Source organism: Melospiza melodia, chromosome 2, assembly GCF_035770615.1.
Source record: "Melospiza melodia melodia isolate bMelMel2 chromosome 2, bMelMel2.pri, whole genome shotgun sequence".
In the NCBI taxonomy this organism is placed as follows: Eukaryota; Metazoa; Chordata; class Aves; order Passeriformes; family Passerellidae; genus Melospiza; species Melospiza melodia.
This window is the reverse complement of record NC_086195.1, coordinates 76329257-76346954: the sequence shown is the minus strand read 5'-3', so window position 1 is coordinate 76346954 and position 17698 is coordinate 76329257. Positions and strand designations below refer to the sequence as shown.

Below are 17698 nucleotides of genomic sequence, written 5' to 3'. Positions count from 1 at the left end.
CTTTAGATAGAGGTGGAGATTAACTACTCCACTAGAGGAGGAGATTATCAAGCCAAATTTGGAGCATTGCCTTCTTTTACCAGTGTAAGGTGCAGTTGAACAGTGTATTCTGGAGATCCTTTAGAAAGTGTATTTCCCAGTGGTACATTAAGCCAGATCACAAATTATTTAAATTCTCTAATATGTCTAAATTGTCTAAACATGTTGGACCTTTCTGAACTTTTTTTTCAGATCCAGTTTATGAGATCCAGTCTTAAGACACAAAAGTAGTGGAATTGAGTGAAATCTTAAGTGCCTCATAGTTTTAATTAAGCTTCTGTGGACTACATTTAATTTTCTTCTTTTTCATGCCATTCTCTCGTACTTTGACTTTTTTCAAGGATAAAAATCATTGTACTGAATGATAGTCTCAGTACCTGTGTTACAAGGGGTGGGCTACCAGTGAGACCAAAATACTGCTATTATTCTCCTGGTAAAAGATTTTCTATTTAATACAAACTACTAATTTAAAATAATGTCTATTCAGTTTTGTATTTTGAAATCACTTTGATGACATATTCCCAAATTGCCTCCACAGCCTGTTCTAGTGCACTACCACCACAGCAATACAGACTCTTTAATTTTAATGAAAAAAAAAAAAACTTGGAAAAAAATTGAAAACATGAAGTAATACTAATTTTTCTTTCAAGTAGCCCAGAACACTCATGCCAAATATAAAAAAATGCTCAAAAATAGCATATAAGAAAATCTGTCAGAGTTTATCACAATGAAAATATATATGTTTGATGTGTCATGTAGAGGTGATAAGCAGTAATTTTCCTTCAGGATGCAAGTAGTAATATATAAAATCTGCTGTGCAGTTGAAATGTGGTTTATTAAATCCAGGCAGTAAAAGAGCGATGTGTTGGCTGCCCTTTGTGCTGTAGACATTCCCAAATAGTTAGATCAGGCCTTCATAGTGTACAATTCTTTCCACAGAAATTTGAAACTCATCAAAACATTTGCATTTCTTCAAGTAAAAGATGAACCACCACTTTAGGGTAACTTCATTTATTTGTCTTAATATTTTTTTGTTCGGTTTAGGAGAGACTGTCATAAATAATGGCAAACCTTGTTCACCTGAGGTAAGATTTTCTGTTACTTTGTGCAGATAAGATAATTAATGTTACTGAATGATTTCTCAGAAAACTGACAGATGTTCTAAAAATATGGATTGTTTTATTCAAGATAGATATGAAAATACAGAAGAATCAGGTATTTTCAGATAGAGAAAAGAAACTACATTGAAATTGTAGGAATTCAATATATTAGAACATTTTTGAGTTAATGTCCTGTATCACAGCTCAGTTGTTATGTCATATTTTTAATCTCATCTGCATGACTTTAAATGCAGAGTAACTATTGGTTTTGGCAGAGTCAGTTCTTGCTTGAATTGCTGAGATCAGACTTAATTGCTTGTTTCATGTTGGCTTTTGGTAAAGATAAATATTGATTAAAAATATTTGCTTAACAGCGTTTAATTGAACATCTGGTGAGTAGCTGTGATAGCCCTGGAACAAGCCATACTTTCAAGTGTTCTATTTATAAGTTCTAGAGATCTGTTTATAACTCTTGCATAATTTTTCTTTCTTTATTTTGTGCTTATTTCAAAATTAAAGAAACACATTCTTTTACTTCTCTATCGTTCTCCAGGCATAAAAAGCAATTATATTAGTAATTCAGAAACCTTTTTTTGTTAAATTCCTTCGTTAACAGTTTTCTGTAATTTTTACTTTCACTTTTTAAGAGCAAAAAACCCTGTTCAGTGCTTGCTGGTGTAGTACCAATTGTAGAAAGAGAAAACTGGAGCAGGAAAGAACAATTATGATGAAGATGTATTCAAGTCTAAATAACTTTTGTTTTTCATTAAAATCTTAACATTTCTAAGGATCCCATTTATATTTGAAAACACAATATATGAACATACTACAAATGTCTTGCTGAGATGATGAAATCATCAAACAAAGACTCATGAAAATATGTTGCTTAGTCTTTTGACAATTACACATTTTTAAAATTATTTTTAGTAATTTCTTTAAGGGATGATTCAGAGGCATTCCCTTATTTTATGTCATATGGCACCATGGAAGAAAAACTATTAAATATGAATATACAATTTTAAAATAACAGTAATAGGTGGAGCTGCTTTTACTAATGCTATTACTGTTACAGTTTCAGATAATTGTGTGCCCATAAATACTGTCCCTTTATTCTTTCCCCTATAAGAACATTTAAAATATTTCTTTTACTGCTGAATTGGTCTGCAGATCTTCTCAGTAGTTGCATAAGTTTTCTCATGACTGCTTGTGTGCATAAGTCAAAAACTTCTGCAACTACTTCCTTGACCAGTGTCTAAATAATGAATGTAGGGATTTTAAAGAGTAAAAGTACTTTGTTAATATCTGGTAAATCCAAAAGCCCGCTCCTTTCCAGTGAAAATAAGTTCATTAGCATTTGAGATGCCTGTTGGATGTGGTGATTCCTAAAATGCAGGATTTGCAGGTTCTTGCCTCCCACTTACAGTGCTTACAAGTAGAATACCTCGCCAGAAATGGCGGTGGTATTTTTTTAATATATAGAGGTTATTCTTTATCTCTGACACTACTTTTTTCTTGTGAGGTATGGCTAAGCAGAGGACTTTTGGTCTCAGCTCTGTCAATTACTGCTTGATAAAGCTTTTAAAAAACAGGTTTTGAAAGAAGTTCTGTGAAGCAATATACTTCATTTTGACAGACTGAGCTATTTTATGTGTGCTTTATGTTCAATTTATTTCCCCCTCCATTGTTTGGTACAACAGGACACAAGGAATGTTGGAGCTGTGGAGGAACCACTCCTGGCAGAAGAGAAAAATAAATCTGCAGATATTTCAAAACAAAAAGAACAATGCCTTGTACCATGTGATGCTCAAGCTAAAATTTTACGAGGGGACAAACATTACATGTGCAGTATGTATTCATAAAGAATACTTTCAGTGATGAGCTGTGCAGTGCCATGCTATGCAATCCTCTCCTCTGCTACGCTATGCTGTGCAAATTTAGTTTTTAATCTTCTTGAGCACACGTGACAGCCTTGTGACCCTGCTGCCCAAACTGTGTGTTGTCCAGAAAATCTGGAGTACCCTGTTTTAGGGATGCAGCTGGTGTGACAAAATATAATCATTGGTGCAGACAGGCAAATCCAAGCAGCCACACAACCCACCTAGATCTGCTATGCTCTGAATGTCAGTATCTCACTCAATTAGAGAGGAAGAGGAGGATGTCTGTTGCTCATTTAAACCTCATAGCTGGGTGTGGAGGTGTAAGTGGGAGGTAATTAATTAATTAGTCAGTTACATGGGAGAAAATGTGTACTTCACCTTACTTTTATGGAGGGTTACACAGGATATTCTCTATGCACTAGCTTGACAAACTACACAACAAATTATACGGTCAGTCTCTGAAAATAATTGGGCAAATTCTTGGTTTTCACATATGATTTCAAAATATATATTATTATAATATGCCATTATGATGATGATCGTGATTTTTAGCATCAGAGCAAAAACCAGGAGTAGTACAACGAATGAGCAAATGTAAGGTGACAAGAAGCCTTATTTATATCTGTCTTTTATCATATGCATTTATATTTCTGTGATATCCATTAACTGGTTGTCCAGTTTATCTAAGGATAAGATTAATTTATTCTTCAAAACATGAGAAGATCCATCACTTCTTAAGATGTCTGTACTGCAACAAGAAAGTCTGAAGTTTTCAGCACCTTTGGCTTTAATCTGTGGTCTCTGTATTGCTTTCATTTCACTTTTAGGTTCTGTAAGGTAAAACACCTTCAGTATTCATTTAGATGTCATAAATAAGTATGTTGTCATTTAGTCAAGAATATCTCTAGAGTTATGGAAACAAAGTGGATGAACATATTTCTTTCTGAAGGAAATTTGCAGAACTCTCTTGCTGAATATGCCAGAAGTACAAAAAAGCTGGTAAGAGACATGATGGATGATCAACAGTCTTCGCTGGATTACCTTTCTAATCAGGTACCTTTTTCCTTTATTATAAAGATTTGTATTTGTTATTTCTCACAGCAGGTGTTGTCTTTCTGAGGAAAAAAAGGGCTCATTAAACCATTAAACTGTCATTAAACCAGTAGGATTAGAGTGTTTTATCACCAGTCCTTGTACCTCTGGTAGGTGTGATTTCCATTTCTACCAGGAGTGGTAAGCACCCCATTTCACAACTTAGTGTCATACATTGCAGTAGGGAAAGTGGAGGGCCATTACTTCACATTAGTACAAATTACTACACATCACAAAAATTAACTTCAGATTATTTTTATTAGGAGTCAGAAAAAAAAATCTTTAGAATGTAAAATTTCTCATTGCAACCTAATTAAAGATCTTTTATTTGAATTTGCAGGTAAATGAACTTATGAACAAACTTGTTCTTTTGAACACAGTAATTTTGAGAAAGCATCTGGATCCACTTCCTTATAAAGTAGTTCAGTCTCATGGTAAGTATTTTTCAGATGTAGGCTTGGCACCTTCCCTTTTTATCTTTGTATCTTGAAAAGGAGCTAATTAAAACAAAGGTAAGCAGTTGTACATTGACATTTATCCTGTGCTAGTAAAATATTAACTTTGGAAACGTAATAAACCGTTTAAAAATGTTATCATAAATACTGCTTTAAATCATTTGCAACTGACAACTCTGGGCATCCTATTTAGAATGCTGATTTTTATGAAAAATACCAAGTATGATTATTAGCTAGTAAGTGATCTGAGGCTGCTGAATGGCACATTCTTTTGCTCTGCATCTGCAGTATCCTTCTTCAAATGGAATGTTTGTCATGTATACTTTAAGATGGAAAGCTTTTACAAGTATAAATATAAATATCTGTAGGAAAAAGACTTCATTTCTCAGATAATATATCTTTTTCACGGTCCAGGTGTTATAAATAAAATAAAAAAAAATCCGTAAATGGACCCAGATACATAATCTTTAATTTCATATAGGTATGTGTCATATTTATTAAGATTAGAAAGAACTTTGTCAATACAGTGTCATTTGTACTTAGAATCTCAATGGTGTTTAGAGAATTTTAATTTGCAAGATAAATTCATGACAAAGCATGATTTTAAAGTTTGCATAAGAAGAAAATTATATTTTAAATAATTCATGCCACCAAGAAAAGTAGTATTCCTGTATTAATCTGTAGTTTTTTACAACATATTTTGCTCATGAACTTCCTTGTATACCTTTTTTGTCTAGGTTTGGACTGCACTCATATTAAAGATACTGTTGGTTCAGTTTCAAAAACTCCAAGTGGTTTGTACATTATCCATCCAGAAGGATCAAATTATCCTTTTGAGGTAATAAATTTATTATTAGTCATAATTTGCTTGAGAATATACATTTAGAATATTTTTAATAAAGTGTTTCCCATGACAATTCTTCAACAGATGAATGAAAAATGTATTAAATCATCTGCACATGTCTGCTTTTACTATAATTTTGACAAGTTTCTTATTTTCTACAAAGAAACTTATTCTCTGTCATAAGAGTCCATTGTCAGTTTTCATATGCAGTGAAAAATACCAAAGAGGAAAACCCAAGGTGTTTACCAGCACATCTTTTGGATATGGAGAAGAGCTGTTCTTTGCTGTTTTAGAGATGGAAAACTGAAGAGCAGTTGACTGACCCATTTGGCTTTTAAGACAGGACATTTAGATTTTGAGTGATTTGGCTGTATAACGTTGCCTTCCCTTGTGATGGGACTACATGGACGCAGAGTCATCCAAGTGTAGGTGCAGATGTTGGTTTGAGGAATAGAAACCTTGTCTGTATGAGTATCATTATAATCCAGTCTTGAGGCACAGGGGGATCTAAAATTGTGGTTTTCCTATCCAGTTTGCAGGATTTATATTCCTAAGACAAGGATATATCCCTAAAAAAACCTGCAGCAATCATGCTTCCTATCACTGCCTGCACTTTATGTAATTGCTCATATTAATAGTGCTCATCTAGAAGAATGGAATTTTGGGTTAATTTCCTCAGACTAGGAATATTAAGATCCTTGCAAACACAAGGAATATTTTGTTTTTTGTGTTTATTTCCATTTCAGGCTGTTCTATGTAGAGAAGGACTTATGCATAGTAGAAAGGTAGACATGGCACTTTCAAACCTTCAACTTTGCCATACAGGTTGAGGTCATTATTTTTTGAAAAAAAACCAAGGAATTTAAGCCAAGCAATAACTAGCAAAGTTTAATATCTATCTTCATAGTGTTCCTTTATATGTAACAAAGGAAGAATGAATCCCTTTATCTCTAGCCAAGTGGAACCCTTCAAAATCCTACAAAAAGGAGCTTAAACTGGTTAAGAAAAGGTTTCAGATTTATGCTGGCATCTCAAAAGAAAAATATGAACTTGATTCTGCAACCTTTGATATAAAAACCTGTCATTCTCTCCATACAATGCTGGGGGCTCAGGAATAAGATCTGTAACTCATCAGTAAGTCCCTTCCATGTAAGAGAAAGGCAAAGATGTTGCAGTGTTCACAGAACAACCATATTTGTAGTATGAGCAAAATGCAACTATAGCAAAAATTGCATCTGTTTAATAATTTCTTCTGGATTGAAGGTAATTCCAGAAATAGAAAATAAAAATCATAGCAATTTGATTAAAAGAACAAGGTAACAATAAATAATGAGAAGAATGTTTGCAGTCATGAGTGTCTCATTTCTTGTCTGGTAAATGTTGTACAGAACTTGAAAGACAGTGCCAAAAAGCTCTCAGAGAAAAAATTTCTAAAATATGTGTTCCATAAAGAATGTTATTTTAAGGAACACTACTTAATGTGCATTCTTTCATGTGTTGAAGCATAAAAAGAATACAAGAGAAATGATAGATAGACAAAAATATCAAGATATTTGAATATAAACAAGAAATTATAAAGCATCTTTTAGAGGCTAATAACCAAGAGTTCTAAATGTTCTGCAGACCAGCAAAATAAGAAAAAATACAGAGGTAGAAAACCATAGTAAGAAACTAGAAAACAAGGAAAAAAACCCAACATGAAACAATTTATATCAATGAAGACCTTTGCAGCAATAAAGTGTATTTTTATGCAATGGAACCTAAATGAAAATGTGCTTAGAATAATATGCATAAAGATATCAGTAAAATGAAAACTATTTAGAAAATGTGATCCCATTCTTATTTTTCATGTTTGATACCTCATGTTTCCAAAAGTGAGTATAGATTTTTATGCTTAATTTGGGCTAATTGAACTCCAGATGCCAGGAGCAATAAAAACACCTAGCTTTAGTGGTAGTGGCAGGTTTCTGTCACCTCAGAAAGTTACTCTCAACTAGGCTTTTTCCTGAGCATTTATTAATGAGATGATTAAAACCAATTTTACTTTTGGAAAAATGAACCATGACCAATTTCTGATACATTTTTCAATCAGTAAATTTAGATCAATGATATTTCTCAGTTGAATCAGACAAACTAAACAATTGTTTAGAATATACCTCTTATACAAACACTGCAGGTGGAAAGGGAAGAAATATTCAGTAGAAGTGTCCTCCTTCTCATTTAATTTAGCTTGTACCTGGCACAATCATGCCCTTCATACCTTTCATGATATGAGACAGAGCAAACTGTAAAGCAGATTAACTATTATAAGGCTTTACAATTTCCATAAGGGATTAAGAAAACTACACAGCTATAACTGTGTTTTTCTGTACCTATCTAATATTTTTATTTAGCTGGTGTATGTATTGGTGCTGTATCTAACTGGCTGATGGCCTCTCATGTAGAACCATATCCCCTCCTTCTGTGAATTATCAACACTCACACTGATTTATATTGGACCAAAGATTGATGTTATGACCAAGTGGGATCCTCATAGTATTTCTGACTCATAATCAGAGGAGTAGCCAAGCATGCAATTATCTACTCAAGACAGTGGATGAGGCAATGGTATTATTTTGAATGAGGTTTAGGTATTTTCATCTAAATATTCATTTTGGAATCTTCTGTATTTCTTTTAATTCCAGTTCTATCCTCCTTGGGTGACTGAAATAAGCATGTGACTCTCCAGGGAATAAAGGTCACAATTCTTTTTTCATGCACAAAAATCTTAGTATGATTCATTTAGTATTTGTTTTGCAGGAATTGCCTGAAGTATCTTACTTGAAGGTCCAAGATCCTTTGGGGTGTATTAGATCAAATTGCAGCTCTTCCTGTTGATTTCTTGTCATTCATTGAGAAGACATTGTTAAATCACAGAGGCTCTAACTATAATGTTGATACTTTCCTACTAAGGAGCAAATCTGGTTTCCTGAAAAATATCTGGCCACTACAGGCAATGGAGATGCAACATATAATGCTCAGTCTGACACAAATTTTTTTGAGAGTTAAACTGACTTACACCTAGTTTCACTTTTATCAGCTGGCTAAGACTGCAAATCTCTCTTTTCTGAAACATGTTTCATTTTGTTTCATTTTGTACATTTTCTGTAACGTCAAAAATATTTCATACTTTATTCCATCACTTGTGCATCGGCTTAGTGTTATCACAGCCAATATTATGTTCTGAACTTACTTTTGTTACCACAAGAAGCTTACTGGCTCACTACCTATAAGCATTTTCCAGGTTAATTCTGATATTCATCACCTTTGGAGACAAAAATGAGCCCCTGTTTTCAAACATTAATTATGGATACTATCCCTTAGAACTGCATTGAATAACTTAGGGAGTGCAGTGTATAAATGTGCAATTGCTCTTTCTAAATTAGATTTCCAGACTTTATAATCCCAGTTAGAACTGATCAAGATTTGGCACTGCAGATATACTTAGGAAAGTCAATTACAAATCTTAAGTTAGATGGGCTGAGGAGAAAACGTGCCACATAATGTGATACTCCAAAGCAGAGCAGATGGCAGCTGGACCACTGCCATTTGACATACTGCTGGGCACAAATTTTAGCAAAGACTCCTAAAGACTCATAAATCTGAGAGTTGATCTTATGTATGCAGTGGTTCTGCTCAGTTGCAGGCAGTTATATGTTCACATTGGGACTTCTCTGGATCGGGGCCACTTATGTAGAGGTTTTTGCTGCTGCAAATTATTTATTGTTGTATGCTGGGTTATTGCTATCACTGTTTTCCATTTCCTCACCCTTATTAAAGGCTCTAAATTTCCCGGGTACCACAAACACATTCTCTGGAAGAAGGCGTGGTGGTGACAGAGAACATACAAGAAGTTGTGTTTATTTTGCTTTGCTGCAATAAAAGTTTATTTGGTGTTGCTACCTGTATCAATGATATACTGCCTGATTAATACATGACATTGCAAGTTGCTTCCCTTTCATGCTATAAATGTTACAGTGACATTTATCAAAGCTTATTTATTATGTTTGTTATGAGCAGACTATTACACACAGCAGTTTCTACTGGTTGAAGAAATATCCAAATCAAACAGTTCAACAAGAACATATAAGAAAATACTGCAGCTTTATTTTTTTATTTTCTTAGGGCTTTTTTTAAAAGATATTTGAAAAACATGTTACTTAGCAAAACTCTGAATAGTTCACCTTTATTTAATTAAAATGTGTTTTTCATAAAAACTGCTTCAAGAATGCTTAATCATGCCTATGTTTATTTTAGGTTTTGTGTGACATGGATTTTCGAGGAGGTGGATGGACTGTGATTCAGAAAAGAACTGATGGAATTGTTCAGTTTCAGAGAACATGGTCTGAATATCTGGATGGATTTGGTGACCTTACTGGTATTAATTTTAAGTACTCTAAAGTGCTTTGGATCCCACATTTCTCCTGCTTTTATGTGAGCTACATTCCACTAAATTGCGTGGTAGTTTTGGCAGTATGAAGTTCTTGTTTCTTAAAAGTCTTGTTTTTACTTAAGGATTTTTAAAATCAAATCTGTTGTGTGATCTTCCTGATAATGACTATTACCCCACTAGAGTCTTTAGTTATTGCAGTCTTACAAGAGTGTTTAAAATATTATATTTTCTGCTTGAAATAATAGATTGTATTTCTTCTCTTTTCAGATTAAAAAAAGAGTGCCTTTGTTGGTTTGAATCACTCATTTCCTTAGAGTAGAGAAAAATCAATAATATTTCACCATGGGGCATGCAAAGTTATTAACAATGGAAATATTTCAGTACCCTATACCAACACAACAGTGATAATAATTTTTTATTGCCACCTTTAATCCTGCCAGATTAAACCCATTTGCTTTTTCAGAAGTTAATCTGGGATTGCAATGGAAGCATGCAGCTTTTCTGTACAAAGAAGTGCAGCTCATATGAGGCTACATTTGTGATTTATGGAGGCAGCAAATCTTGAGAACAGAGCTTAAATTTTGAGAATAGGGTTTGCTGGTTTTTTTTTTTTTTGCATTTCATAGAATGCTAACATTTATCATTTCTCTGTATTGCCCTTAGGAGTGATACTGAGTTCTGTTCATGCAAGTGGATCTTTAGCATATCCAGTTTTTGTGGTCTTCTAGGATATATTGCAGACAAATATTTGAAATCTATCATCTGGACAATTTTCTAAAAAAATATCAGAGAGAAAAAAACCATGATGCACACATGGGTTTTCTTAGGGATTTCCTAAGGAAATGGGAAGATTACTCTGTTCCTTCATTAGTCTTTCAAAGGAATATAGCATATCATGCAACTTGTATTACATTTGCTTCAGGGAGGAAAGTAAAAAAACAGAAACAATGACTTTTTCTTTTACAGTTTCCTATTACAGCGACCTGAGGAGGTCACTGGGGTGAGAGAAGGATGAGAATCTTGTTTCTTGATCAAAGGCTGTATTTATTGATATATGATATATGATGCATTATGACTATACTAAAAAGAATAAGGAGAGAAGTTGCAGAGGCTTGCTAAGCTAAGAATGGAATAGAAAAGAATCCATAACAAAGTTCCGTGTCCAGGGAATCTTTCCCGAGCTTGCTCCTGTGATTGGCCCTCAACTGTACACATGGAACATGAACCAATCACAGGTGCATCCTATTGCATTTCACAGCAGCTGATAATCATTGTTTACATTCTCTTTCTGGGGCCTTAGCTTCCCAGAAGACGAACAAGTCCCAAAGAAAGATTTCTATGAAAAAATGTCTGCGACAGTTTCCATTTCTAGACTATATATTATGTTTCTCTTCAAGGAGAATTTTGGCTTGGACTGAGGAAGATTTTTGACATCGTAAATCAAAAGGCCACTCATTTCAGTCTTTATGTGGATTTGGAATCAGAAAATGACAAGCATGCCTATGCCTCATATGATGGATTTTGGATAGAGGATGAATCATGTTATTTTAAGATCCATTTGGGGCATTATTCAGGAAATGCTGGTAAGAACTTCCTTCCTAGAAGTATTTAAAGGTAGTTTAACATGAAAAAAATGCATCCAAAAGAATAATAATTAACTTCAAAAATTTTATTTCTAATGTGTTTTTCTCTGGTATATAATGAACATTTATGCAGATAAAATTTTATTATATGGTGATCTATTATGCCTGTAATAAAAAAAATATAAAATTGAATGGGATATATATATAAAATAAATACGGGATTTTGTGGGTGTTAGTGTTTATTTACCTAATGGTTCGATTGTTTAGATGCCCTTTATCTCATCACAGATGTTACTGGCAGTCTTCCTGATGCTTTGGATAATTCAGACGTGCCCAGATAGTCATGTACAAAGGATAGAGAAAGAAACTGAGTGGAACAAGGCTGTCCTACAGTGTGTAATAGTTGCTGGGTGATGCATAGACACAAATTAATTCCAGACCTCCTTTAATAGCATTAATACACTAAGTGTGCAAAGATTTGCATTAAGCATTGCATCATGTCTTACTGCTTTTTTCTGTGTTATGCAAGAATGGTCGTTATTATCAATGAAATAGTTAATCTCTAAAAGTGTTAGTGCTTTACTCTGTATTTGTGAAAAATACTATTTCTTCAGTAAGTTCTCTAGTAAGACAACAGAGACAGTAATAACTGACCTTTGTGTTTCAACAATTCCATCGTGTTTCATGACTCACTCTGGGGCTTTGGGCATGTTACTGGAAAATCTGAAGTTGCAACCCTTTTTGTTTACTTTTATCTCTTCTTCCTCTGTCTTTGAGGAAGACAGAAGCCTTTACCTTCATAGCCAGCATTCATTGCTAAAAGCAAGGAAAATACGAAGACATTTTGTTGAATTTTATCTTCTTCCATATTTCTCAGTATTTTATTCTTTTTTTCCCTGCATCTTTAGCACTTTTGCAGCTCATTAGCTGGTGCTCTTGAACTGCTTTTGAAGAATTCCACTTTTATAATAAATTCAGAGGAAAAGTTTGCAGGGTGTGCATCAAGTAAGAAACATTTCTCCGTAAATAACTTTATCGTTTTGTTTATCTGTTGTACTTAGGTGATGCATTTAGAGGATATAGAAGAGAAGATAACCAAAATTCCATGCCTTTCAGCACGTTTGATGTTGATAATGATGGATGCAGGCCAATGTGCACTATTAAAGGACAGCCAGTAAAGAGCTGCAGTAACTTCAGTGACAACACGGGATGGTGGTTCAGCAAGTGTGGCCTTGCAAATCTTAATGGTGTTCATCGCTACAGAGGGAGATTCCTTGCAACTGGCATTCACTGGGATACATGGACAATGAACAAAAAGCCAGTCAAAATTAAATCAGTTTCAATGAAAATTCGGAGAACCAATTATCCATATTTCCATTAACATATGAAAATAGAAATATATCTCTCTTTGCACTTATGTGGAATGATGTATCACTACAATCATAAATACCTTTCATCTTCACTTGAATGGTTCAGTCTTAAAACTTTGTTAGATATTTCTATAATGTAGTTATTAATTTTTATTATGAAATGTCAGCATTTATAGGGTTCCAGCTTGAGAAAGAAGGTCCTAAGAAGAACTGGGTTTTCAGAAAAAGGATTAAGCTGAGTGTTTGTCAGCTTTTATTCAACTGCCTCTTAAAAAATCTCAGAACCAGCAGAAAAAAATATAAAAAGAAGTGTAATGCTGAGTTTTGAATGTGCTCCTTCTATGCAAGACGTTTCAGCAAATTTTATTTAAAGAAAAAAACATGTACCTGCCATTTTCATACTAATATTTTGGAAAAATACTTCATTTTAAGTTAAATTTTCAGCATCAGCTTTTCTTTCTATATTCCTTATCAGGCAAGATAACAATTGTTTCAATGTATAAATAAGGTTTTGTATACCATAAGGGCCTGATTTTTATACACGTAAGGTTGATAGTGACATTCAAGAACTATGACCAATTTTATATTTCATTTTCACAGTCAATGTATTTCATAATACAAGTTTGATTCTACCATTATCTATTTCACAATTGACTACAAACTAAAACTTTTTTTCAAAGAGAACATATCTTTACATATAACCTGTGCAGTTTTAATTTTTGGATATATGGTCTGATCTTATGTTTTTCATTCTTAGTGGCTTTCACTTTGTGAGCGATCATTTGGTAATGAATAAAACCAACTTAAGTTGTGTAAACTCATTTAAAACTAAGGATTGTGAATTCTTTGAATTTCTGTTCAGTAAAAATAGAAAAATATCAATAAAAATGTGAATATTGTCATTACAGTGTTTCTGGAACCTAGCATCAAATCTGTAGCTAGGCATGGTATTTCTCATCTTTGCTTCAGTTTCAGCAGACCAACTCTGTAATATCATGTGGAACGAAAATAGTTAAAAACTCCATGAATTTCCTCTTTGCTGTTTTTTATTTTAACCAAGCATAAAACCAGTGAGCAGAAGCCATCATCAATTCAGAACCACCGCGATTTAGGGCTTCTTCCCAAAGATTTATGTAGCCATAGGAGAAAACAAAGCTTTTAATAGGGTATGTTACACAGTTAAAGGTGAGAAAAAATTCCTCTTTTGTTGCATATTTGGCTAGCCTTTAACAGTTGGAGGTAAAAAGTTGCTAAAAGCAGTTTTCCTCTCTGCTAGAGAGAAACTGAGGACTGTCCTTATGGGAAGGCTTACAGGAGAAGCATGGTAGGAAGTAGCTTGAGGAAAAATACCACAGGCCTTGTAGAGGCATTGTGAGAAATGGTATAGGTCCTGCTCTTAGGGAAGCCTCAATTCTCTGAGCACAGTGGGAGTTTGTTTTTGTCAGACACTGGAGTATTTGAAATTAAAGGTGAAGAGATTGTCTGCACACTCTCTTCAGCCTGCCCTCACACCACCCTTTTCAGGAATGCAACTGGCTTTGAACGGCAGCCTGGACCCAGCAGACTTATAAAGGTAGATGCTTCAATGAAAGAGCTTCTGCACTAAGATTAACAAGCACTGGAGCAGTATTAATTCTGGGTGCAAGCCTGGATATTGTCACTGTATTAGGGCTCCTATGTCAGAAAGAGTCCTCAGCCTGTGGCACAAGAATCCTACTGGAGAGTGCCAGGGGGTAAATTTCATGGAAGTGCAATGGCTTTAATGAAAGCCTCAAATTTGATAGTGTGGCCTCTGTTCTGACAACCAGATCTGAGCCTGTGAGCAGGAGTCTAAGCAGGTACTTTGGATGTATATAGCTATATTCTACTGACACCCTGAGGCTGCTTTTGGCTTAATTAGAATTCCTGCTTAAAAAGAAGGGTAGCAAATGAAGATTGCAGACTTGTGCTGGCAGATATTGCCACATTCAATTATGAGGTTTAATCTCCCCATTGTCAGCATTGGCTAGATTAGCTGGCAACAACAAATCTTAAAGGAGATGGACTTGAAAAGATAATTAAAGAATAATTCTTGCAAATAGACATTGTTCTAAAATGTAGAGTATGCCTAGAAAATCAGAGTGCTAGAGATTAGTTGACAGCTTCCTGGTGCATATCTGAAATACAGCAATGAAAAGAGAACATTTTCCATGTGATGGATGGCTATTGTCTTCAAAGGTTCATTCCATTTCCTCCCAAGTAAGAATAAAAAAAGGGAAAACAAATCAATTTTTTAGTTAAACACAGAGAAATTTCAAGGCATTAAACTTTTTCTGGGGCCTATGTTTCATATTTGCAGCTGGTGGCTCCAAACTGTCATAAGACAGCATAAGACTTGTGTGGCCATATTTAGGACTGGTAATCAGTTGGTTATTTCCCCAATAGTCTTGTTTCAACTATAATATAAGGGGACATGTAGGGTGTAGGTTATAGCATATTAAGAGAAACCAATTGAGTGTTTCAGATAAAGAGTACCTTGGTTTAACTGCACTTAATATCTACTCCAGGAATGATACTTCAAACTGTAAGAAGTTGCCATTTAAAGACATGTAATCTCTGATGCTACAAAACTGCACTTCTTTTGTTTTCTTTTTCCAGTAGTATGTCTTCAATTTGTAAATCTTGGTTTGGTGAACCCAGATTGTCTAGTTATTTGACCATTCTGGTCACAAGGAACCTTTCTGGTGACTTTAATTTTGTTTGGCATGTCTCCCTCTGAAGTATACCCTGTATTATCCCATTCCCAAACCAGAAGCCAGCAGAGACAATCCCTGGGCATGGGATTTGTGGGATTTCTGTTGGTGTGGCTGTATAGAGAATTTAAGTTATTTACAGAAGGGATACTGGAAACCTGCACACCCATTTCCAGGCTGGGTATTGATCTGCCAGGTGTTCTGATCTATAAAGGCAGGATGCACTTCATTTAGCAGCTCATTGTAAAATGAGTTAACATTGAGGAGAGAAAGGCATCTATGGCTTTCAGTGGACACAGATTTTGCTGACATGTTCTATATTCACCAACCAGGAGTTAAGTTGTTACTTTACAACATGCTCTAATGAATATTTCTTATACAGAACAGTGGAAATGATACTGTACTATTCAGAATTGTAGAAAGATATAATACAAGTATAGAAGGGAATGGTCCTTTAATTACAGAAAGCTTTTTTGCTCCATCATTTCAATTTTTAGCTGTGCATGTGTCTGTGAGTGTAGAAATCACACATGAGCAGACAAACCCAGGTATGTACTTCCAGTGCAATTCTCAGTGAGACAGAAGGCTGCTAATGCCCGTATCAAAGGGGGTCTCAACCATATATTTTCCATGTGTTATCCTCCCGTGCCTCAGCTTTTCCCCAGGCTCATCTAATCCAACAGTTTGGGGTTTTGTGCTTGTGGCAGGCTATCTTTGTCAGGGGGCTCACCGGCGAGGCTGTCTAACAAAAAAAAAGCCTTCAGAAGCAAAAAACAGGCTCAGCTTTGAGTCCAGTAAAGCTTTGCTATAAAAACCTTCCAGAACTGAGAGCGTTTTTCCAGGCCTCTCGTCCGCTGCCAAGGGCCTGAATCCCACGAGCTTCCAAACCCGGCGGAGCCCGGGGCAGCCGCTAGGGGGCGCCAAAGCGCCGGGCGCGCCGCGCTCTCGGGCCCTTCCCTTCCCTTCCCTTCCCTTCCCTTCCCTTCCCTTCCCTTCCCTTCCCTTCCCTTCCCTTCCCTTCCCTTCCCTTCCCTTCCCTTCCCTTCCCTTCCCTTCCCTTCCCTTCCCTTCCCTTTTTCTGAGTGTATTTTGCCTACAGTCTCCTCCAGCAGTGATGTCACATGTGACTTCCCTGAACTGCATCTGCCCAGGATGCATGGGGTGTCAGGAGGCACAGCCTGTTGTGTGTTCTCTTTGCAGCCCATAACTGCAGTCACTGGTGTTTGCTCTCCATGAGAAAACCCTCAGAGCAATGCCCATCAAGGTTTCCATGTGCTCTGGTTTTCATTATTCACTCTGTACAGTGCTGTGCAGTGGTTTAGGGGGGATTTTATATTTAGCTCTAGAGAAGATGGGCTCATGGCAATGAATCTTTACACTGAAAAGCTTGGTAAAGATAGTGAAAGTTTGCATGATTTTTAAAAGGACTTTAATGGATTCATGGAAGATGAACCTCTAAGATCTAGTCCCCTCAATTAACCTGACATTGTCAGGCCCACCACTAAACCATTCCCTAAGCACCACATCTACAGATTTTTTTACCTCCTTCAGGGATGGTGATTCCACCATCTGTCCCAATGCTTGACCACCCTTTCAGTGAAGAAAATTTTCCAAATATCCAATCTAAACTTCACCTGGTGCTATTATGTTCACAGACATTGTCAGTAGGTCAGGGAGCCCCTACAGCAGAGGCTTCTGGAGACAGTTCTGTTTTACCTTGATAGCTTCCACAGGCATCTGCTCCAGGCTCCCACCAGGTATGAGGTTTGCTTAGATGGACCTCTGGATGAAGAATGTGTAATGGGAATATGTGGGCTTGGTAATCTGTAAGTGCTCAGAACTGCATTTATAGAGACGGATGTGGGAAGCACTTCCTAGTTAAGGTGGGTTGGATAAGCTTTGGCTGTGGTTTAATGTCACTGTGCTTATCTTCTCTTGTGCCTGGGTGCCTGTCAGACCCTCATTTCTCTGATGCACCTGACTTTTCACGAAGAAATAATGCATGGCATTTCCCAGGCAGGCATTAGAGGACACTTTGACCACGTGCTGGTCAGAACACTCATCAGATCAGGACTTCTGAGTTCACCATGTACCCACACTAAGAGCAGAGGGAGATGTCACTCTGTCCCTCCTTGTGCCTCTTTTCCCGTACTGTGTACAAAAACAGTTTGTGT

The 17698-nt window shown here is 35.8% G+C and overlaps 1 protein-coding gene across 2 annotated transcripts; it reads left to right on the top strand.

Moving 5' to 3' along the window:
* Window positions 1-986: 986 nt before the first annotated feature.
* On the top strand, window positions 987-13699 carry ANGPTL5 (angiopoietin like 5). Of its 2 annotated transcripts, none has more exons than XM_063150462.1 (8): window positions 987-1124; window positions 2837-2984; window positions 3966-4069; window positions 4449-4542; window positions 5301-5401; window positions 9704-9824; window positions 11240-11422; window positions 12484-13699. In XM_063150462.1, the coding sequence occupies exons 1-8, from the start codon at window positions 1023-1025 to the stop codon at window positions 12801-12803; spliced, it is 1173 nt and encodes a 390-aa protein (XP_063006532.1). In that variant the 5' UTR covers window positions 987-1022; the 3' UTR covers window positions 12804-13699. The 2 variants fall into 2 exon arrangements, with proteins under 2 accessions (XP_063006532.1, XP_063006531.1); XM_063150461.1 differs by having other exon boundaries at window positions 11237-11422.
* Window positions 13700-17698: the final 3999 nt, after the last annotated feature.

Excerpts from the sequence above, each read along its gene's own strand:
- ANGPTL5 (XM_063150461.1), top strand. The coding sequence starts at position 1,023 with ATGAACCACCACTTTAGGGTAACTTCATTTATTTGTCTTAATATTTTT. Across the intron at positions 1,125-2,836 it reads GCAAACCTTGTTCACCTGAG|GACACAAGGAATGTTGGAGC; the intron begins GTAAGATTTTCT and ends TTGGTACAACAG. Across the intron at positions 4,543-5,300 it reads TAAAGTAGTTCAGTCTCATG|GTTTGGACTGCACTCATATT; the intron begins GTAAGTATTTTT and ends TTTTTTGTCTAG.